Raw genomic sequence first — 25,767 nt, forward strand, 5'->3', positions numbered from 1 at the left:
AAATTTGTCGGTTCTAAGTGGTATGTTCCAAGCTGTCAGTGGAGAGATGGTGTGGAATGACATAAGGTTGAGTGGAGCTTTTAAATGTAGGAAAGATCATAATATGAAGATAAAGTTGGAATTTAAGAGGATAAATATTAATTTATAGGACAAGTAGTAAGGGAGTGGAATAATTTATCAAGGGAAATGTTCAATAAGTTTCAAAGTTCCTGGAAAAAATGTAAGAAAAGGCTATGTAAACAGTCAATAGGTAAGTTGCTACCTGGGCAACAGCCCTAAATGGAGATCATTGATGACTAATTACCACAAAAAATGTTGTAGGCCTACATATGTAAAGAAAGCATTTGAGTAGACTGACTGTATATCTGGTATCTTCAATCTTTAAATTGTACCATAATTTTGGGAAACTATAAAAATAATAATTATGTGCTAGTAAATGAGAAAACCTACCTTTATGATAAAGAAAAACCATTCCTGTTTCTTATTAATACTTGAGAGAACTGCCTAAGTGAGCTGAGGTGTCTGAATTTTGTACCGCAGGAGTCCTTATTTCTAAAAACAAAAGGGAGTCCTTCAAGGTTACATGCACGCTGTACATGAATAACGGTAAGGAAAAATCTTCCTTGATCATGTGTCTTCATTCCCCTACCCTTGCCAGGGCTGTATGAAACACAAATACCATATATAAATGCAGTTTGTTTGTGCCAGCACTGAAATACCAACCATGAAGGTCTTGCTAATCACCTTAACTGGTCTACAGTACTGACGGTGTTAAAAAACATATTTTTTCATGCTGCACAGAACTTTTGGTGTACTAACGGTTAAATAAATATTATCAAAATATCGCTTAATAATTAAAGATTTTGAAGCCAAAGGTTTATGAATACCTTTTACTTATTTCATAATCTAAGTAATGGAAAGAAATGAACAAGTGTCAAATCAATTAATGTAAAAGCAGATAGGAACAGGGAAAGAAATACATAACAGGATAAACATAATCATGGGTCAGTGTGAGAAGAGGGAGTAATAGAATAGACTACTCCTGTCCCCTAGTTCTGCATCGCCTGGAACTGAGGAGAGAGTAATCATTTATTGCAATTCATATTATTTTGATACATGAATGCTATTCTTATTACATTTAAATTTACCTACTACTACCTTAAAAATTACACTTACACCAAATTACTACTTACACCTCATCTCTAAAGTGCAGCTTTATTTTTTTATATTTATTTCTGTCCTAGATATTAACAGTGTTTTACAGTCTAGCACAACATGTATCTTACCCTTATTATTAATTAACGAGAGTATTTGTTTTGTTTCTCCTTAGCTTACAACAGACATTCATATATTGTAAGCTATACAAATTCACATGCAATTTAACACATTAACAGTGACAGCAACAAAACAACCATGACTCTAAACGTTGACTTCGTTCTTGGTTTTCTTTCCATATGTTTAGTTAGTGCTATTCTTTTTCATTTCCTTTAGCCACATACTTCTTATAATACAAAAACACTTTGCTATGCATCCTGGTGTGATCTATACCGTGTTTAACAATTGTATAGAATTCTTTCTCGAAGAGACAGGAATAGAAGGAGGAGACAAGGACAAACATGGAAACTCAGAAAGACAAGGACAATATCTATACTTTCATATATCACCATCTTCAAATATTGTAGAAGTTTTCTCATCAATTCCAGTTCCTCTACATCCATTTTTTTTTTTCTCAACCTCATTCTGCTACCCAGCTTCATCAGAATGGCAGACATCGACACTCAAAGACTGAGTGAATGGCTGCATAGTTTGGATCACATAGCTGTCAGCTTGCATTCAGGAGACAGAGGGTTCAAAACCACTGCCAGCAGCCCTGAAAATGGTTTTCCCATTTTCACACCAGGCAAATGCTGGGGCTGTATACCTTAATGAAGGCCACGGTCGATTCCTTGTCCCATTGGTGCCATAAGTCCTAACCGTTTTGGTGCAACGTAAAGCAAATTGTAATTTTAAAGAATTTAAAACAACTCACTGAGGAGCCATCTTGACAGATCTTCAGTCTTGATACACAAAGTGTAAGACAAGAAGAAATTTGGTTAAACACAGGATAAGGAAACAAGACATCAGATAAAGATGAATAAATCTACATGTGTACTTAATGAACTCTGATGCATGCTGACTATCAAGTGCATTCCGTTACAAATGTCAACCCATAAGCTATGATCTTAGGAGTGTCAGCCACTCTTGGCTCGTATTCGGAAACTCTGTCAGTTACGATCTAGACAACGGTTTTGGTTTCACTGGTCATTAATCCTGCAATCCTCTTCACAATGCTGGTTTGGTGGTTACTATTTCCATCTTTGAAATCTTTCTCTAGGCTAACAATTTGTACCATTATTAATGCACCCAATCTATCTTCAATTTTTTATGTACTTAATCTACCTATAAAATCTCCAGCTTGGTACATTTCTCTCATATCAACTTCCTTAAATTGGCTTCAAACCCTGTAGTATTTACCTTGCAGTTCCATTTCACAAGTTATTCGTAAACGCTAACAAATCCTGAACTATCCCAAAGCATTCTATCTAGTAGGATAGTCAACCTATTTCTCGCCCTGTATAGCTCTGGACGAGATGCTGTTTATAGCTGCCAAGCAAAAGGAGTATAATGTTTTACTCATACATTAATAGATATATCTTCTTTCTTCAAGTCTCAGCAAATATTTGCTTCTTGAGTTTTGTTTTCTCAATCTCTCTAATGTGTCAGACTATAAATTTAAAAAAAGGGAATATATACTATTGATTATTCATGTTCAGGTTTTCTGTGCACCTTTTTAAAGAATATTTTTAAATTTTGAAATTCCTCCTATAAATTATTTTTATCTGTTTGTGAGCTATGCTTACTGCATTTGAGTCATTAAGAAAGGCAGCTCTCTTAATAAGACTGCAATAAACCACCCACCACCTGACAGAATGCTGTAAGCCTACCCATTATCAGTGTGCCTGCTCTGTGAAAGTCTACAACAAGCTCAGTTTTCTGTTCTTAATCAGTGTGCAAGTGTTAAACAAAAAAAAGTGAAAAGAAGTTTGTAATAGAGATAGAAGAAAAAAGTATTAACATTAACACAAATATTAAATTTAATTGAAAGATTTTTACCTCCCTATATGACAGCCATTACACAGCCATTCACCAGAGTGAAAATGAATTGCTAAAACTGTGTTACTGGGCTAATCTACTGAGAATGCTCAATGAAGATGATTTAGTGGCATTTTGCTGCATAACTAACTTCTAATTATGGGAATGGAGTACAAACCATTCAGGAAATTTTAATAATCAACATCATCATCAATGTCCCACTCCAGTCGCCCGGGTGTGGTTTTAATAACAAACAAATATTACAAAATTTTATAACAGACTATGATTCCAATTCTTGACCATCTACATGAAAAAGCATGAAGATAATAATAATAATAATAATAATAATAATAATAGCTTTACATACAACTAACTACTCTCAGGGTTTTTGGAGACTCCGAGGTGCCGGAATTAGCCCCGCAGGAGTAATTTCACGTGCCAGTAAATCTACAGACACAAAGCTGACATATTTGAGCACCTTCAAATACCACCGGGCTGAGCCAGGATCGAACCTGCCAAGTTGGGCTCAAGACCAGCGCCTCAACCGTTGAAGTCACTCAGCCCGGCAAAAAGCATGAAGAAATCCACATTTGAGGCATTAAATTGCTCTTTTCCAATGGTTTGGCAAAAAATAAGCAGAAGGGGTCATTGTTTCAAGAAGTTCTAGGGTTACAGAAGGGAATTTAATGCCTCAATTTGTTGGCTAACCAGATTCAAGCAACATCACAAGATTCTCGAACTAGCAGTGAAAGAAGAGTGCCTTAGTTCAAATATTGCAGAAGCCAATTCCTTCTAGAAAGAGTTTTAGAAATTTGTAGAAAATGGAAATTTCACCCCAGGTCAAACTTACAATGCAGACAAGTGTGATCAGTATTGTAAATGTCTACCAATTAGAACCTTTGCTTTTAAGAACAAGGTTTGTGCCCTTAGACATAGGACACCTAAAGAACGCATTATGATTTTGTGTACTCGCAATATTTCTGGAAATCACAAACAAACTCCTAAAAGCATAAAAACTCTGACCATTCAATGGTACCGTAACTGAGGATTTCACCATCCATTATTACAACCAAAAAGGAGCATGGATGGATACCAGACGTGTTTAAAAACTGGTTCCACACATTTTGTACCACAAGATAGGCAATTTTTTAAAGGGAAATGATTACCACAGAAAACTGTTCTAGTGCTTAATACATCCCTTCACATCCTGATGAGAGCATTCTCGTATCTCATGATAGACTCTTAATTCATTTTAACTCCCCACATGACTACCAATGGACCAGGGTGTAACTGAATAGCTAGAAGGGTGTTACTGGGCTGGTCTGAGAATGCTCGAAGATGATCTTGTGGCATTCTGGAAGAAGATTACAATTCCAGAGGCCATACACAGGATTTCTAATGCTTGGCAGGATGTCAAGCCACATGCACTGCTTCAATTGTTAGAGGAAACTTCATCCAGATAGGCTATAAAAGAAAGTATTTTTCGAGGTTTCACTGATGAAGAAATAAGAACACCACAAATTATGAATGTGACAACAGGCATAAATGTGTTTGATAATCATGTTGAGGAAAACTTGAATGAATTCATTCATTTTCAAACCTATTTATGGCTGTTGTCACATTCATAATTTGTGGTGTTCAATGAATTATATTTCATTCCAAAATTAGTAAACTTTAACCTTAAGAGTAGACAGCAATACACCCATCCTATTTCAAAAAAAAAAAAAAAAATAGGCAATGAGCAGTTTTGTAAGAAGCTAAACTTATTTGACTTCTAAGGGTAAAAAACAGTTGTTCTCTTTTCTTCAGTAGGCCTACAAAGTAAATAAACTGCATGTGATCTTTATAAAATAATCAGAGTAACAAACATTCAGCAATCAAAATTTTTGCCATTTCCTTAAAAATTTTAGAATCCTGCAAGGGGAGCAAAGCAAAATGAAAAAATCATCTGCTCACATTCATACATCTTCATTATAGACCGTTATGCTTTTCAGCATTTGGTTTCAAGCCTCTGTGAATTAACTGGGCACCTACAATCCTCTATTTGCTACTAGCAATGTGGCCTCATTTTGTTCCACACCTCTCATCATCAAATCATCAAAACCTGAGTCTAACCCTCGTCACCTTTGCCTTCCACTACTTCTCTTAAACTCTACGGCCGAGTCAATCATTCTCCTTGGTAATCTATCCTTCTCCATGAGTCTCACATGACCCCACCACAGAAGCTGGTTTATACATAGAGCTTCATGCATTGGGTTTAATCCCAATGTGGCCCTTATCTCCTCATTCAGAGCATAATACCTACCCTCCTGCCATAGTTTCCACTTGTTTGTACCAGCAGTCATTCTTGCAGCTTTCATGAATCATCCACACTACTCACAGGCTTAGAAATTAAAATTACTGATGCATGAGACCACCATGGCAGAAATTTCCTGGTAGACATAAGTAGGCCAAAACATGAAATATTCAATAGCTTTAGAGTTTTAATAATATTGAAGTTGACACCTCCATTTAGGTAATGAACAACTAAACTGAACATGAGGATGACAGAGTGACTAAGATTATCTCTGCAAAACTCTCTGAACATGGTTACAACCGTAGTCCCTACAGTTGGTGGCAGGATAAACTAATTCTTTTTTTTTTTGTTATTTGCTTTACGTCGCACCGACGCAGATAGGTCTTATGGCGACAATGAGGCAGGAAGGTGCTAGGACTGGGAAGGAAGCGGCCGTGGCCTTGATTAAGGTACAGCCCCAGCATTTGCCTGGTGTGAAAATGGGAAAGCACGGAAAACCATCTTCAGTGCTGCCGACAGTGGCGTTCGAACCCACGATCTCCCGAATACTGGATACTGGCCGCACTTAAGCGACTGCAGCTATCGAGCTCGGTATAAACTAATTCAGTAGGCTAGGCCTATACATTAATATAATTTAAACAGTCAAGACAAAATAAGGCAGAACATTAGCTTACAATTTTGTGTGAATAATGACCATTACAATACATTTTTAAATATATTTGATTATTGCAACAATATAGCGATCTGTTTATAGGTACTGGAACTCTCGAGAGTAGCTTGTAATTAAGCCAGAAATGCTGAATTAGTGTGTTCCAGCCAATCTTCATCACTGACTGCATTCTGACCTATACCGGTAGCTTAGGTGAACAATACAATTTTCAGGTTCATATTCTGTTAAAATACCAGTTTATTATTATTATTATTATTATTATGACATTCTTTAAGAAAATTAGTCATGGAGGAGAAGCACAGTTATAAACTGACTCAGCATCAACTACATTATCAGATGTGAACAAAATAAATATAAAATAAAATGAGTGTAGGCCTATTGCCACACAACTTGGCATGAATATTAACATCAAAATATTTGCACATTTACGCATTTCTCACAAAATTGCAATTTAACATGCTATTTTAATTATTAGATAATTTAAATGACATCTTGGTGCAAGAATTATAGGAATATGCTAGAATCATGTTTATGTTTCCATTAAACAAAATGCCAGATACTAGGTCTAATCCACATTATCAACCTAAACAGTTACTCGGTTCCAATCTTTATGGACCTTCATGTACTAACGGGGGAAAAAACAAAAACCAACACACCCATCAAGGAGCGAGATGTATACTAAGTTCTTGAACTGAAATCGAGTGAAACAAATTGTGGATGTGACCCACCTTTACATGTAATATAGTAGGCCTAACTGTCCTCATCACACACACGCACACACTCTCTCTCCAACAAATTTGATCTCTCCAAAAGAATCACAACGTTTGTTGACTATTATAACAGGCCTAAGCAATTATAAGAATAAATCAATGATAATCATAATGGCAAGAACCACTTGCAAGATTCCCAACATTCTAGTATTTTCAACATCCTCTTCAAATGACAATGCTTAGGCCCTGTACAATATATCAACAATAAAGGCTAGTTACTGTATTCTTGTGAATAACTTAACATATGAACACTGTTCCTGATTACAGAGAGAGTTTAATCACATTCTTGGAATGACAGCAAAAATTTATTCAAACACCACTCAGAATAGCAGAAGGCAAAATTTGACACAAATTAACCATCAGCTAAACGTAGACTTAATTATACTATAACTCTCAGACAAAAACCAAATTAAAATAATTTAATTAAACATAAACAAAATATTTTAGGGAGCTCACCCGATGCACAATATTTCGAGAACCTACATAAAATTTAGGCCTACATAAGAACCTCCATCCATGTCAACAAAACAAACCATCCAGTAAACACAACAAATATATACGATACTATGATGTCCTGAATAAACACCTCACAGACAATATACTTAATAAATGTCAGTAAGCAACAATGACGGTAAATATTTCAAAATGGACTAGACAACCACTTACCCACACAGAGGACAAGTAATTTTGCCATCAACATCTCTCCCCCGAAGACATCGTGTACAAAAAGTGTGATAACAAGCAAGTAAACAGGGATCGGAATAATAATCATCACATAAGAAGCACAGTAGGGGGTTTCTTGGCTGCAAAGTACCCTCAGAAGGTGGCCCTTCAGGCCCAGGACCCTCAGTAGGGTGGTATGTGCCCCCAGACATTTGCTTAAGGTCTGTTTATCACATGAAAAACTACCGTAAAATATTCATCCGATATCACTACATGGGTTTGTCTATGCCCAATTAAAATCATCTCACCCATAAAATGTGACAATTCCTCATCAACACTGTTCGGATGAGATACATTATAGCACCAAATAGCTTCATTTTACAAGCTTGTTCATTCACATCTTGAGGTAACAAGTAACAACCAAATGTACCATATTTCCGCAGTAACCCCGTATCACGAAATATTCATCAAAATAGAGACCCTATGAGAACGGGAAAGTGATTTCTTAATTCCGAGTCCCTGGAACACCTTGTAAATAGCATCATCCCCCGATTTGGGCAAATATCGCTTCGGGAGAATCACTCCACCAATGAAGTCACTCAACGCTTTCACTTCACTGACTCTTCGAAAGGTAATTCGTCATAAAAGTTTCACTATACTGACATAAGTAATTCATTCTCTTCATTTGACAGTCCCAGAAACAGATACATCTGTTTTTCGGCATGTAAAATCATCTACGAACTTCTATAAAATTACTAACCGCCACTTGGCAAATGTATCCAATATAACACTGGAAAGAAGTTAAGCTCACTAATCGCTCTGGTTAAACGGCAGTTTACGCACTATGCAGTCAACTAACTAGTATCTGATGTATCACTTTACACGACTGATCATCAGTGCCTACGGCACATACTTTTCTATTCTGTACCATCACTGAAACACACGTGATAAACCAAATAGATTTATTTAATGAATCATAACGAAAATAGCATCAAAGTGAATGATTTTAGCAAGTAACAGTAAGTAATTTGCCTTGTTAATACAATCATTTCCGATAATGCGAACGGTGCTTGAATTTGTTCTATTTACCATAATACTATTTCTCCTAAAAAGAAACTGAAGTCAGTAATAAGATATTAGCCGACCAAGACCTAAGGTTGTTCAGTAAGAGAAGGGTACATTTGTATTCTCGAAGGAGAAGGGCTTTGACATTTGAGCGCTGCGAACGTTCCGTCAGCTGTTACATACCAGACACATTCCACGTCATTCAGTCGCCTTCCTGGTTGCAATGGAAATCTATTTCTATTGCCAAAGACTTATACACACTAAAAAAAAAAAAATACCTAGATTAATGTAAACAATGTCACCATAAAAGGATAAATAATTCATGTTTGTTTTACAATATTATAATTAGTTTGTTTTTACGTGCATATCTGTCAATTAACTTGAATATAATTGTGTAGTTTTTAAAGAGAATAAATTGATATTGATACAGAAGTGTATCCACTGGCATGTAAGATATCTTGAAATGTATATAGTTTTAAAAATGTCGTAAGCTCATTTAGTCTATAAGGAGTAGGAGGGATACTGACTGGAGGGTGATTGGGGATTTAAATGAGACTATGGAGTGGGTATGTGGGAAACTGGGAGTGAAATTCCTAGATCCTAATGGGTGGGTAGGAGATAGGGATCTGCGCTCAGATGGCCTTCATTTAAACCGCAGTGGTACATATAAGTTAGGAAATTTGTTTGGAAGGGTAATAGGGAGGTACATTCAGGGAAACGGGATGGCCTAGGGAGCGGTGATAAGGGAACAGGGAACTGGAAATCAAGTAGGGATGACATAAAATAGTTAGTGTTGAACTGTAGAAGTATTGTAAAGAAAGGAATAGAATTAAGTAATTTAATAAATATATATTTACCAGATATTGTAATAGGAGGTGAATCATGGCTGAGAAATGATATAATGGATGCAGAAATTTTCTCACGGCACTGGAGTGTGTATCGTAGAGATAGGATAGGAAGGGTGGGAGGGGAAGTCTTCATTCTGGTGAAAGAAGAATTTGTAAGCTGTGAAAAAGTTGAAGATGAGACACATGAAATTCTAGGTGTAAGGCTCATTTCTAAAGATAATAGGCAACTTGATATATTTGGAGTGTACAGATCGGGAAAGGGTAGCACTGACGCGGATTCGGAATTATTTGATAGGATAGTCAGCTATGTGGGAAACGACATGGAAAGAAATGTGATTGTAGCGGGAGATCTGAATTTGCCAGATGTAAATTGGGAAGGAAATGCGAACGACAGGAAGCATGACCAACAAATGGCAAATAAGTTAATATGGGAAGGACAACTGATTCAGAAAGTGATGGAACCAACCAGAGGGAAAAATATCCTGGATGTGGTGCTGATAAAACCAGATGAGCTCTATAGGGAAACTGAAGTAGCCTAGTAGATGGTATTAGTGATCATGAAGCTGTTTCTGTCGTAGTTAAAAATAAATGTGATAGAAAGGAAGGTCTTAAAAGTAGGACTGTTAGGCAGTACCATATGGCTGATAAAGGAGGCATGAGGCAGTTTCTAAAAAGTAACTATGATCGGTGGAAAACGGTAAATAAAAATGTAAACAGACTCTGGGATGGGTTAAAGAAATTGTTGAGGAATGCGAAAACAGGTTTGTACCTTTAAGGGTGGTAAGGAATGGTAAAGACCCACTTATTATAATAGAGAAATAAAGAGACTAAGAAGGAGGTGCAGACTGGAAAGAAATAGAGTTAGAAATGGCTGTGGAAGTAAGGAGAAATTGAAGGAACTTACTAGAAAATTGAATCTAGCAAAGAAGGCAGCTAAGGATAACATGATGGCAAGCATAATTGGCAGTCATACAAATTTTAGTGAAAAATGGAAGGGTATGTATAGGTATTTTAAGGCAGAAACAGGTTCCAAGAAGGACATTCCAGGAATAATTACTGAACAAGGGGAGTGTGTATGTGAAGATCTTCAAAAGGCAGAAGTATTCAGTCAGCAGTATGTAAAGATTGTTGGTTTCAAGGATAATGTCGAGATAGAGGAGGAGACTAAGGCCAAAGAAGTAATAAAATTTACATATGATAACAATGACATTTACAATAAGATACAAAAGTTGAAAACTAGAAAAGCGGCTGGAATTGATCAGATTTCTGGGGATATACTAAAGACAATGGGTTGGGATATAGTACCATATCTGAAGTGCTTATTTGATTATTGTTTGGTCGGAGGAGCTATACCAGATGAATGGAGAGTTGCTATAGTAGCCCCTGTGTATAAAGGAAAGGGTGATAGACATAAAGCTGAAAATTACAGGCCAGTAAGTTTGACATGCATTGTATGCAAGCTTTGGGAAGGCATTCTTTCTGATTATATTAGATATGTTTGTGAAATTAATAACTGTTTCGATAGAAGGCAATTCGGTTTTAGGAAAGATTATTCCACTGAAGCTCAACTTGTAGGATTCCAGCAAGATATAGCAGATATATTGGATTCTGGAGGTCGAATGGACTGTATCGCGATTGACCTGTCTAAAGCATTTGATAGGGTGGATCATGGGAGACTACTGGCAAAAATGAGTGCAATTGGACTAGACAAAAGAGTGACTGAATGGGTTGCTATATTTCTAGAAAATAGATCTCAGAGAGTTAGAGTGGGTGAAGTTTTGTCTGACCCTGTAATAGTTGAGAGGGGAGTTCCTCAGGGCAGTGTTATCGGACCTTTATGTTTTCTTATATATATAAATGGTATGAGTAAAGGAGTGGAATCGGAGGTAAGTCTTTTTGCGGATGATGTTATTCTCTATAGAGTGATAAATAAGTTACAAGATTGTGAGCAACTGCAACGTGACCTCGAAAATGTTGTGAGATGGACAGCAGGCAATGGTATGTTGATAAACGGGGTTAAAAGTCAGGTTGTGAGTTTCACAAATAGGAAAAGTCCTCTCAGTTTTAATTACTGCGTTGATGGGGTGAAAGTTCCTTTTGGGGATCATTGTAAGTATCTAGGTGTTAATATAAGGAAAGATCTTCATTGGGGTAATCACATAAATGGGATTGTAAATAAAGGGTACCGATCTCTGCACATGGTTATGAGGGTATTTAGGGGTTGTAGTAAGGATGTAAAGGAGAGTGCATATAAGTCTGTGGTAAGACCCCAACTAGAGTATGGTTCCAGTGTATGGGACCCTCACCAGGATTACCTGATTCAAGAACTGGAAAAAATCCAAAGAAAAGCAGCTCGATTTGTTCTGAGTGATTTCCGACAAAAGAGTAGCGTTACAAAAATGTTGCAATGTTTAGGTTGGGAAGAATTGAGAGAAAGAAGAAGAGCTGCTCGACTAAGTGGTATGTTCCGAGCTGTCAGCGGAGAGATGGCGTGGAATGACATTAGTAGACGAATAAGTTTGAATGGCGTTTATAAAAGTAGGAAAGATCACAATATGAAAATAAAGTTGGAATTCAAGAGGACAAACTGGGGCAAATATTCATTTATAGGAAGGGGAGTTAGGGATTGGAATAACTTACCAAGGGAGATGTTCAATAAATTTCCAGTCTCTTTGAAATAATTTCGGAAAAGGCTAGGAAAGCAACAGATAGGGAATCTGCCACCTGGGCGACTGCCCTAAATGCAGATCAGTATTGATTGATTGATTGATTGATTGATTGATTGATTGATTGATTGATTGGTATGTATATTTTGATGTATTATGACTTGATGTTTAAAGCCAAATAAATTATTCAATGATTCAATATTACTAGCGTTCTTGTTCATTATTATTTCATATTGTATAACAATATTATTGTTATAATTCACATAGATTCGCGTGTTACCGGTACATATTTTATCATAGTGTTTCAAACAGTTAAGTTTATTTTCTAGGTGAAAATGTTTAGTATCTGAGTGCCTTAGTGTTAGATTTTTATTTCAAGTTTCGTGTTGTATTGCTTGTATGTGTTTTTTTGTTCTCATGTGACTGAACCATGAAACATAAGCGCTCACAGGGTACTCCGAAGAAAATATCAGGCGTTTTTAAAATTAACTTCATTTATTTTTTCGCATTTGACATCAAGTCATGTTACAGTAATAAAAAACAGTAAAATATTACGATTAACATTAACATACAAAATATCGACAATAATGAGCTCAAGAGATAAATATACCGGGCGAGTTGACCGTGTGGTTAGGAGCGCGCAGCTGTGAGCTTCCATCCGTGAGATAGTGGGTTCGAATCCCACTGTCGGCAGCCCTGAAGATGGTTTTCCTTGGTTTCTCACTTTCACACCAGGCAAATGCTGGGGCTGTACCTTAATTAAGACCACGGTTACTTTCTTCCAACTCCTAGGCCTTTCCTATTCCATCGTCGCCATACGACCTCTCTGTGTCGGTGCAACGTAAAGTCACTAGCAAAAATAAAAAAGATAAATATGATGCAAATGATTACAATGAAATCCCTATAATGTGATGTTATGAACATCGCAGCATGTACATAAAATTATCAAACGGTGGAATTAATTGGAAAGATGTATATGATTAATTTGTGGTAGGTCATTCTAAATTATTATGCTTATATATATGGTTTTTAGTCATCGATTTCACATTAACATCTCAATTCTTTGTACCACGGCAATAATAAATTCTGACCCACCGACCAGCATTTGCCTGGTGTGAAAATGGGAAACCACGGAAAACCACCTTCATCCGTATTAATAGCTTGCAATAAATTTCCAGTAGCCCGAGGTCAGGCGACGGGACACGCCATGGTAATTTTAACCTTTCACCAGGAAAAGAACTTCATCTAGATTGCAAGATTGCTTAGTCCCCTCCATATTCTGAAGAAGCGGTTATAACTTATTAACTCCTACTTTTCGAAGTTCGCTACATGACGCTCTGATTGCCCGCGAAATGTCAACCTATGTGAATGAACGCTACGAAACAAGAAGATGGATATACAGCGATGGATAGGAGAAGGAATAGAGCACGAGATCTTACTGGACCATGTGACATGAGAGATAGAGGGAGATTTTGGAGCCTATATACATCAATGGGAAGAGCTAGGGGAGAATCTTAATGACTTTACTTGGGAGAAAGTCTTTACTGATGAACATCGTCCAATCGAGAGCGTCTTTATATCGAAAGAAGTCTAAACCTCTGAAGGTATTAACTTAGTTCACTTCGCATCTGAGTAGAGCACTACTCAAAGTTACTCTCATTGAGTACTGGTTATCCCAACGATGAGAGATAAAGTCAACGAGAGACAGGTTTGACTTGTCTAGAGCATGTACTTAGTTACGCTAAAATTCTGCAATACGTAAAAACACAAGTGTATTCTCTCCATGAACGTAACCCAATGTGGTTTTGATATTGGGGCTCATTGCTACATTATGTAATGAGTATTATAGGAAGTGTTAAGTCAGGGAAGCCGTTGCCCAATTAGTGGGCAATGCACGAATCAGAAATAGGACTGATACCTACTACGAGAGATGACCACTGCAGAACGAGAGGATCATCAAACAGCTTCTAGATCAGCGAACGTGTCCAGATACCAGAATGTACAAATGGTGAGCTAATGGCATAATTTACTGCAAGTCTCTGCGTAACAGTTCATTTTATTAAATTTGATTTCATTCATTTTTTGTTTCCGTAAGTTCAGTTTTCCTAAATACACCGTCACGTTTATCATCCTAATAAATAGCTATTTTAATTGGTACTTTCATAAATTCTTACTAATGATCCTAAATTTCCAAGTTAGTGTGTACTTAATGGTTAATACCTTTGGCAGTATTTAGACTTTCATTACCTATTATTATTATTATTATTATTATTGTTCCGGCAATTTACCCGGTAGCTATTTGGAAAGAAACGGTGGGCCTTATGAGCTGGAGGGGAAGGTACAATAAATTTAAAATGACCCCAAATGATTTCGATGAAAGAGACCAATTGCTTTACTTCGTAACAATTTATGTTAATAAGAACAAGGAGAACAGCAAGCGTTTGCGTGATAATACAATTTAACAACTTCTCTTAGATATCCATCCTAATAACATAGTAATACATAACAGAGGGGCCCAGCCCTCTTAAAATAAGCCTTCATAATTTACAATATTCAAATCGAAGGGATTCCTAACTGCTCGATAACAAGATCGAACCCAGAAATTCTAATTAAATCTAACATTAACCATCCAGTCTAAACCACATCAGGTAAAAAATAAGAATAAGCTCCGTAACAAGATAATAAGGAAACGCTAAGGCTTGGCAAGATTCATTAACACCATACATACTTGGAGAGAAAAAACATACAAGAAACGCATAGCCTTCTACCAGAGTAATTACAAGCCTCCAGAGGTTAATTCGCAAGTACAAGGTGAAATCATTTTAACCACATTTGCTTTCGTTTGTCCTGCGTTTCAATAAGGACGAAAGTACTTAAATGAAATACAAGTCTAACATCATACATCAAACTCGGGCCTCAGCCCTTAAAACCTTTACCCTAAGAGGGGCTTCACTCGTACAAGGGACATTTACACATTGAAAATTAAAATATTTTAACTACCTCAAGCCCTTTTTAACATGTACATTACACGGGGAAACGTGAGGGACTCGCTTTCTTACCTCCACACCCGAGGTTGCCTAGATCGAGCCGCCGCGGGAGCAGCCCGCAATGTGCAGCGTTCAGCTCAGTGACCACAAAGTGACAGCGAGCACCATTAGCCGTCCACCTGCCCGGGACCGGACCTGGTGACGGTGACGTGTTCAACAGCTCCTCTTTGATTGGGCAGCCACAAGGGGCGAGGAAGCTAGGGCAGCGGGCGTGGAGGCAAGAGAGGGAGGGCAAGGAGAACACTCCAGAGCTTGGAGATATTTCCAATTACTCTGGAGCCATGCGGGACAAGAGACAAATAATTTCTTTATTATGGTAAGGGAAAATTAGAAGGCCGATAAAACATACATAGAAACATACAATTAAGATAAATAGTAGACAAATACAGCTTGCAAGCATAAAACGAAACGGCCAGGCCAAACAAACAGAAAGAAGGGAGGGAGGAGAAGTTTTCCGCCGGCACAATTATTATTATTATTATTATTATTATTATTATTATTATTATTATTATTATTATTATTATTATTATTATTATTATTATTATTAATTATCAACTATCGTGTTCAAGCCGTAAGTTTGAAGGCTGGCGGCAATGGGGTATTGTTTATAGAGAGGAAAGTGAGCGAGTACTTATTTATATTAAAATTAAGGTGACACGGCACGTCACATATTTTCGCACATCTGTGGGCAAGAGTAGGTACGTCACAACGATAAGGTCCTAATTGGTGGGTAGGAGATAGGGATCTGCGCTCAGATAGCCTTCAATTAAACCGCAGTGGTACGTGTAAGTTAGGAGATTTGTTTAGAAGGGTAATAGGGAGGCACATTCAGGGAAACGGAGTGGTCTAGAGAGCGGTGATAAAGGTACAGGGATCTGGAAGTCAAGTAGGGATGACATAAGAATGTTAGGGTTGAACTGTATAAGTATTGTAAAAAGGGATAGAACTAAATATTTTAATAGATGTATACTTACCAGATATTTTAGTAGGAGTTGAATCATAGCTGAGAAATTATATAATGGATGTAGACATTTTCACACGGACCTGGAGTGTGTAACGTAGAGATAGGATAGGAATGGTAGGAGGGGGAGTATTCATTCTGGTGAAAGAAGAATTTGTAAGCTACGAAAAAGTTAAAGATGACAAATATGAAATTTTAGGTGTACGGCTCATTTCTAAAGATAATAGGCAATTTGATATCTTTGGAGTGTACAGACCGGAAAGTGTAGCGCTGTTGCTAATTCAGAATTACTTGATACGGTAATCAGCTATTTGGGAAAAGGCATGGAAGAGTATGTGATTGTAGCGGGAGATCTCAATTTACTAAATGCCAATTGAGAGGGTAATGCGAGCGACAGGAAGCGTGACCAACAAATGGCAAATAAGGTACCGGTAACATGCGAAGGACGGCTGAACCACATAGTGATGGAATCAACTAGACGGAAGAATATACTGGACGTCGTGCGCTTAAAAACAAATGAGCTCTATAGAGAAACCAAAGTAACAGATGGCATTAGAGATCACGAAACTGTTTATGTCGTAGATAAAAATAAATGTGATTGAAAGGAAGGTAGTAGGAGTTGGATTATAGCTGAGAAGTGGTATAATGGATGCAGAAATTTTCACACGGAAATGGATTGTGTAACGTAGAGAAAGGATAGGAATGGTAGGAGGTAGAGTATTCATTCTGGTGAAAGAAGAGTTTGTAAGCTACGAAAAAGTTAAGGATGACAAATACGAAATTCTATGTGTAAGGCTCATTTCTAAAGATAATAGGCAACTTTAGATCTTTGGAGTGTACAGACCGTAAAGTGTAGCACTGATGCTGATTCAGAATTATTTGATACGGTAACAGTTATTTGGGAAACGACATGGAAATGAATGTGATTGTAGCGGGAGATTTCAATTTACCAAATGTCAATTGTGAAGGTAATGAGAACGACAGAAATCGTGACCAACAAATGAAACATAAGTTAATATGGGAAAGACGGCTGAACCAGAAAGTGATGGAACCAACTAGATGGAAGAATATTCTGGACGTGGTGCTGTTGAAACCAAATGAGCTCTATAGGGAAACGAAAGTAACAAATGGTATTATTGATCACGAAGCTGATTTTGTCGTAGATAAAAATAAATATGATTCAAAGGAAGGTCCTAAATTAGGAATATTAACCAGTACCATATCGCTGATAAAGTAGGCATGAGGGAGATTTTAGAAAGTATTTATGATCGGTGGGAAACGATAGATAAAAAATATAAACAGACGTTGGGATGGGTTTAAACCAATTGTTGACGGATTGGAAAACAGGTTTGTACCTTTAAAGATGGTAAGGAATGGTAGAGACCCACTTTATCATAACACAGAAATAAAGAGACTAAGAAGGATATGCAGATTGGAAGAAATAAAATTAGAAATGGCTGTGGAAATAAGGACAAATTTAAGGAACTTACTAGGAAATTGAGTCTAGCAAAGAAGTCAGCTAAGAATAACATGATGGCAAGCACAATTGGCAGTCAAACAAATGTTAGTGATAAATGGAAGGGTATGTATAGGTATTTTAAGGCAGAAACAGGTTCCAAGAAGGACATCCGAGGAATAATTAATGAACAAGGGGAATGTGTATGTGAGGATCTTCAAAAGGCAGAAGTATTCATTCAACAGTATGTAAATATTGTTGGATACAAGGGTAGTGTCCTGATGGAGGAGGTGACTAATGCTAAAGAAGTATTAAAACTTACCTACGATAACAATAACATTTACAATAAGATACAAAAGTTCAAAACTAGAAAAGCGGCCGGAATTGATAAGATTTCTGGGGATGTGCTAAAGACAGTGGGTTTCGATATAGAACCATATCTGAAGTACTTATTTGATTATTGTTTGCATGAAGGAGATATACCAAATGAATAGAGAGTTGCTATAATAGCCCCTGTGTACAAAGGAAAAGTTGATAGACATAAAGCTGAAAATTACTGGCCAGTAAGTTTGACATACACTGCATGTAAGCTTTGGGAATGCATTCTTTCTGGTTATATTACACATGTTTTCGAAATCAATAACTGGTTCGATAGAAGGCAGTTCGGATTTGGGAAAGGTTATTCCACTGAAGCTCAACTTGTAGGAATCCGGCAAAATATAGCAGATATCTTTGACTCAGGATTTCAAATGGACTGTAACGCTATTGACCTGTCTAGGGCATTTGATAGAGTGGATCATGAGAGACTACTGGCAAAAATGAGTGCAATTGAACTAGACAAAAGAGTGACTGAATCGGCTGCTGTATTTCTAGAAAATATATCTCAGAGAAAGAGTAGGTAAAGCTTTATGTGACCCTGTAATAATTAAGAGGGGAATTCTTCAGGGCAGTATTATTGACCTGCATGTTTCCTTATATATATCAATGATATGTGTAAAGAAGTGGAATCAGCCATAAGGCTGTTTGAAGATGATGTTATTCTATACAGAATAATAAAAATTTACATCATTGTGAGCAACTTCAAAATGACCTCGATAATCTTGTGAGATTGACAGGAGGCATTAGTGTGGTGATAAACAGTGTTGAAAGTCAGGTTCTGAGTTTCACAATTAGGAAAATTCCCCTTACTGCACATCGTTATGGGGATGTTTAGGGGTTGTAGTAAGGATGTAAAGGAGAGGATATGGAAGTCTCTGGTAAGACTCCAAATAGAGTGTGGTTCCAGTGTATGGGACACTCTCCAGGATTACTTAATTCAAGAACTGGAAAAAATCCAAAGGAAAGCAGCTCAATTTGTTCTGGGTGATTTCTGACAAAAGAGTAATGTTACAAAAATGTTGCAATGTTTGAGCTGGGAAGACTTGGGAGAAAGAACACGACTGCTTGTCTAAGTGGTATTTTCCAAGCTGTCAGTGGAGAGATGGCGTTGAATGACAGTAGTAGACGAATAAAACTGAGTGGTGTCTATAACGGTAGGAACGATCACAATAAGACGATTAAGTTGGAATTCAAGAAGACATATTGGGACAAATATTGCTTTATAAGTGTACCGGGCGGTACACCTCTACGACGCAAGTTCAAATCTTGTGCCAATTGAAACTTCTCTGCTGGAGAAATCCGGAACTTTAACAACTGAACTAACTCTACTGGTTATCAGAAGATGTCACTGTGTGTTTTTGATTTGCTTTTGTTTTTCATTGATCAAGAAGTGTGGACATTCTCTAACAGATGTCTCTACCAAAAACTATGATAACGAACTCTGGTGTAAAGGAATGAACATTCTTGGAGAAATGTTGTATTCATAAGTTTTGTCTTTACTAAATTTTGTTCTGTGGTTTGTATGTTGGCAATATTAATCCTTTCCTTCCGCCTGTTTTGAATTTAGCCAATCAGTAATTTCTGTAATTAATTTTCCTCCAATCATAGCTTTCTTCTTCGAATTTCCACGTGTAACTCTTAGTCAACCAATAAAAATTGAGTGGGTGTGTCTACTCATTCCTGAAATGTCTCGAATTTTCCACGAGGGTATAAAAACTGCTGATTTTCTTGTCTCCGGGCCACTCTTATAACATCTTTCTCAGTGTGTGAATATGTAGCAGGGGGCGGGAAGCGCCTCGTTCTTCAGGCAGCAGTTCTTCAACAAGGTAATGGCATTTTGACATCTGTATTTCTTGCTAGCTCAGCAGTTTAACTCTCGGGGAGGGTTCGAAACATTTAATATGTAACCCATCTCTTTAAAACGTAAATCCATTTTAACTCTATGTAAAAACTACAATCTCTTTAACTGTAAAGCATGGATAGAGAGTGCCTTACCCCCTCGAGCTCCTCTTCATTTTTGAATTTGAGATGACTATGTTTACATATCCGTTTTTCTCTTCCTTCTTAATGTGTTAAATTTATCTTATATATTAGTCACCTCCATAGATTGGATGCCCTTGCTGGCAGGACCTAGTGTTTACAGTGCACTATGTCTTTTGGTATGGGCTAGAGCAATTTTGTTACTTTCATTGATCTGTCTCTGTCTTATCCTTGGCTTTGACAATATGAAAGTGACTGAGGTTTGAGTGATGTTAGTAATGCCATTCCTTGTGCAGCCAGTCCCTGCTACGAATGGTGTGACTACGTTGCTCATAGGGACGGTTGGTGCATGCATTTCAGTGGGCTTGGCAGACTGATATGTAATAGCAACGGCTGGCTCGGTGAGGAAAGCAACGGGAAACTACCTCACTCCTCATTTCCATTGTACGCCTCTTCAGTGATGCTTAGGCCATCTATGACAGCTGATTGCATAGCTGTTGAGGATCCAACCAGCCTTAGGGCTGAAGACTGAACACACACATAGATTGGGATTAGCCCCTGTGTGATCGGCCGAGCGCCGCTTAGGTTTTAAAATGTGTATTTAGGAGTGCAAGTTCACGCCTCCAGTCCTCTCTGTACTTTGGGCCAGTAACTTAACCTGTAGTTTCTTTCTTTTTCTTCATGCGAAGGTTTCACTGTAAGTGTGCCTTGAGGGCAGTTAGGAGTAAAGTTTGTTGTGGCCTTTGATAGGCTTGTAAAATTGAGAGCAGGTCAGCTCTTTCTGGTATGTTGAAAGGTGCCTCTAGGAGGCTTGACATTACTAAGCGGGAGCAAGAGCTCCATATAATTAGGGGTTTTCTGCCCTTTGGTATTTTTTGGTTGTGAGCTGAGAGCTCAGAGATTGTAAAAGGTTGGGGCTTGAAGCCCAGATCATTAATTTGTCTTTAAATCCTTGCTTTTCTGGCCTTGTACCTGATTGACTTGTTAAGTTTTCAAATTCTATGTAAACTTTTGTTAACTCTTGTTGTCTATTCAAAATATAATCTTTATTTAAATTTTAAATTCATCTTTCGGACTTGTAGTTAGACCCATTCCAGCCCGCATCTTCTTTCACATCTGACTTCCACGGATAACTCCGTAACAATAAGAATGGGAATTAGTGACTGGAACAACTTAATAAATTTCCAATTTCTTTGAAATTATTCAAGAAAAGGCTAAGAGAACAACAGATAGGAAATCTGCCACCTGGGCGACTGGTCTAAATGCAGATCAGTAGAGATTGATTGATTGATTGATTGATTTATTGATTGATTGATTGATTGATTGATTGATTGATTGATTGATTGATTGATTGATTGATTGATTGATTGATTGATTGATTGATTGATTGATTGATTGATTGATTGATTGATTGATTGATTGATATATTTCACTGTTTCAACTGTCCGGCTCCATGGCTAAATGGTTCTACTCCCGGTCGGGTCGGGAGTTTTAACTTTCATTACTTATGTGCTATGGCTCGGGGCTGGGTGTTTGTGACGCTTTCAGCCTTAGATTTCATATTAGGTGCGGTCCCATTTTCGCGGATGTGCAGGTCGCCTGTACGGCACCAATTCGAAAATCCGCACCAGGCCTCTGCGGAAGCTACATACCTTTATTATTATTATTATTATTATTATTATTATTATTATTATTATTATTATTATTATTATTATTATTTTAGCTGTTCTTTTGCAAGTTGGCGTAGTTCGTGACCATATTTATCTAAAATTTTCTTCTTATTTGGATATCTTGACAGTTGAGCAGTACAAGTACACGTCTATTTAGAAGCTCATAATGTTGGCATTATGCGATCGGCTTACATTTGAAAAACAATGCACATATACACAAAGAAATAACACTACTGCAGCTTGGCGATTTTCTGGCTGGAAGCTGAAATTGGGACTTATGATCCATTCCGGTAACTTTCGAGTAAAATTTTGGCCCGTTAACTGTCATATTAAGGCTTTCACCATCCGCCACACTGCTTGAACTCGCGTGCAGCGTCTTAAATGGTGCAGTATGGTGTCTTCTTCTTTCTAGTACACTGTGCATCTTGGATTGTCTAACATACGAATACAATGTAATTTGATGTTAGTTGGGATCAGTTCATGCACTACCATACACGAGTTTTCGCGAACTATGTTTGGAAGGACTTTATGATTAATGTTTTTCAAGAATCGATTCCAGTTCACCACAGGAGCAGTCTTCTTGATTCTTGGAGCCATGTTCTTGTGACGTTGTATGAAGGTATATATATCATTGGAAGATGTCCTGTTCCTAAGTATTGTTAGAAGGGATGTAGTTATGTTCAAGTTTCAGATTGCGTATATGAAGAGCTAGGTGATGTACGTCATAGTATGCTGGAGGGTTGCTAATTCCTTGCAGGTTGCACCATTGTTGTAGAAATTGTTGAAAGCTCGAATGGCCTATGCCTTTCAATGCCATTAGTTTTACATTTAGGAAAAGGGATTTTGTTTATATGCGTTTCAACGTTAATGAATCCAAAACCACCAAGAGACTTTGGTATTATGTGCAATGCTTAAAAATCTGCCTTGCCAGAGAAACCAACCTATTGCTGATTTGATCATGGCACTAATCATGCTGGACATAGAGAGAATTTGGTTCAAAGAACGTATCTTGCTCACGACGAACATGTTGACATATTGTGTTCTGTGATGGAATGACAATGATCTATGTACATCTCCTTGTAATAGGCATCGAGTGAGCTTAGGTTTTGTGTCCAGTTTCACTGTACTATTTTCTGAATATGGCTGAAAAATGTGAACCTTAAGACTCTCACTTCTTCCTAAAGGTTTTGCCAATTTTGTGAGGTGAATGCTGTACGTTTGTCTTCGCCTATTACTAGCATGTGCGACTTTTCAGTGTTCAATCTGCCTTTAGAGTGTCTACAATGTTCACTGATTATGATAAGTAACCACTAAAAGGAGCCTGTCTGCAGTCAGCAATAATAGTGACGTCATCGGCATAGGCCTAAATATGTTAATTGATTATGATAAGTAACCACTATAGACAGCCTGTCTGCAGTCAGCAATAGTAGTGACGTCATAGGCATAGGCGTAAATATTTAGAGCGTACGTTTTGCCTGTAGCAGTGAGAGAACTGAATCGTTGCTCAAGAGCCAAACAAACAGAAACGCCTTTAATGATGTTTTAGATCGGGTAAGATAACCATTGAAGGTGATTCTTGAACATGGTCCTGGCAGGACATTCCTGGTGACTGTGGCGAATGTCTCTACAAATCCTAGGCGCTTCAATTAGGCAGGCAAGCTTAACTCGATCGAAAGCATGGTTAAAGTCTAGTGTGATTAGAAGTTCTCTTATCCTTTTGATAGAGAATTCGCTAACTCTGTCTCGAATAGCGCACATATATTAGACCCCTTTACACAACAAGCATCATCATCATCATCATCATCATCATCATCGAATAGCGCACACTGCTAATGGTAGATCCGCCAGGAAACCCACTTGACTGGTGTTTGTATAAAGTGTCCCCAATGAAGGTAATTAACATTTATTTCAGGCATCAAGTAAATATACTGTAATCAAATTCTAGAAAGAAGATGGGTACAAAACATTCTATCTTCAGTAGCCTATGTTCCTTTGGTATCAATACAATCAGTCCATCATTTAGGTGTTTTACATCTGACTCCGATTCAAGTACATAATTTAGAGCCCAGACGAGACTTTATGTAATTGACCAGAAAAAACTCTACCAAGGCCGTCAGAGCCGGGTGATTTGTTGGGTAGATGGGAACTGAGATCTTCTTGTTGGCAGTGTGTTACCCTTCCTTTGATGATATCCAAATATTTACGTTCTATGTTTCCTTTTTCTTTGAGTTCTCTTCAAATAGCGAATGGAAGTAGTTTTCATTTGTATCTTTCATTTCCTGATGACTCGCGCTCTTCTCTCCCGTTGGTAATACGAGTTTTCGATGCTCTTTTGACTCTCGTCTTTATTCTCGATCTAGATAGTATAGAGGTGCTTCAGTATCTCGGTAGTGTTCATCTCTGGAGCGGACATTTATACCTTCTGCTTTCTTTCGGTACACTGTTAAGAGCTGAAATCTTATTTTCTTAATACCTTGACATTTTAAGGGAGTTTTTGGATATTTTGTGTATAACTGCCGCAAGCATTTGTAGTAAAATTACGTTGTGTGAAAAAGATGACGTTTACTCACCGCACTGTAACATTTCAATACTTGCACGCTTCTTCGTTTCGCATACCTCAGCCACCAGTTGAATATGTGTAACGTGTGTTGAAAACGTGGTCTCTGCTCCTTCCACTGTAGCCTTTCCGTCTTAAACTGTTCATAGAGATCTTAGTCATCAAAGTACTTTCTTTGAGTTTCTACGTGCCCCGCCCATACGGTGCTTCCAGCGCCGGTTGCCGTATATTACATACATAAGCACAATGATTTCATAATTCTGCTGGGCATACGTCTGCGTCTCGTATATATTCCTGGAGATTCTTGCTAACGTACATCCTTTCAAGGCGTGAGGCACCAGTGGGAGAGTAGTAGGTGTAGCCTGTCTGTGTTGTTTTATTAATTTCCATGTGTCTTTAGCTGGAGGCCTTGAACTAGTTCGGATAATTCGGAACAGCCTTGAAAACGACCACTTTGGCATTTTGTAGACAGAATTACATTAAAATCAACACCTAGTATAAATTTCCCAGTATTTTCCTGGAACAGATATATAATGCCAGCGACATAAAATCTCTCCTGGGGCTCTGATGATGCACAGATGTCAGTCATCAATTAATCACCCATATAACAACAAATTCCTCTGGAATTTTCAAGTAAAATCGGTCCGCAGTGAACAATCTTTCATATATATAGCAGTGCCACGCTTGTTTCCTTTATATTATATAATTAACTGCTTATTTGTATAAAACCATTGATAACTCCAAAAGGACTATTTCAATATTTTTTGCATTTAACAAAGGCATTTGATACGGTAGACCACGATATACTCCTTAGACAACTTGAAAAACTAGGCATTCGTGGAATTCTCCAAAGTCTAATTAAAATCTTTCCTTCTAACAGAATACAAAAGGTAAGAATCAAGGATACCCTAAGTAAAATTGCTCAAGTAAAATTCGGAGTACCCCAAGGAACAGTGTTAGGACCAATTCTTTTCCTGTAATATATCAATGATCTGTGTCAGCTAAACTGTAATGCAAAATTTAACGGTAGTCACAGTCACGGGTGAAAATTGGGAGGACACCTTCAACAAAGCTCAAGAAACCCTAGTCATAATTCAGAAATGGCTAAACAACAACCTACTTACTTTAAATGAAAATAAAACAAAATTCCTCTGCTTCTCGTATAATAAAACAATGCTGGTCGGGTTATGAAACAATGGGAGCTGAATCAGTATTTTCCCATGAGGTCAATGACCGCTGGCAACGTCATTGCCTCCATGACGTGAGGTCACGGCCAAGTGCTATTGTTTACAAACAAGGCCACCTGCTCATGACAGCTGTAAATATGACAGCTGTCATCTCGACAGACCCCAACCTCCGGTTTTTGAGCACGTGCGCGCTGCTAACCTCACTTTTGCCATCTTGATAAGTATTAAAAAATACTTTTTGTGAACAAGTGAACGTGGCTAACCTCACTGCTGCCACCTAGACATTTCCTAACCTCACATACTTTGGCCACGTGGGCGCGGAATTTGAACAAGTGAACGTGGCTAAACTGACAGATGTTATCTTGACAGGTCCTAACCTCGTGCACTTGTTTTGGCACGGATTTTGAAAAAGTTTGCATTT

General features: G+C 37.7%; 1 protein-coding gene across 1 annotated transcript in view; it reads right to left on the bottom strand.

Annotated features, from left to right (window-relative positions):
* The window catches only part of LOC136864208 (uncharacterized), a 644,576-nt gene extending 636,317 nt beyond the window's left edge, over positions 1 to 8,259 (bottom strand). Inside the window, exon 1 of the mRNA XM_067140905.2 lies at positions 7,535 to 8,259. Coding sequence (XP_066997006.2) covers positions 7,535 to 7,743 — 209 coding nt within the window. The 5' untranslated portion in view covers positions 7,744 to 8,259. The remainder of the gene's footprint in view (positions 1 to 7,534) is intronic.
* Between the last annotated feature and the right edge of the window lie 17,508 nt (positions 8,260 to 25,767).

The sequence above is a fragment of the Anabrus simplex genome, chromosome 2 (genome assembly GCF_040414725.1).
Source record: "Anabrus simplex isolate iqAnaSimp1 chromosome 2, ASM4041472v1, whole genome shotgun sequence".
Lineage (NCBI taxonomy): Eukaryota > Metazoa > Arthropoda > Insecta > Orthoptera > Tettigoniidae > Anabrus > Anabrus simplex.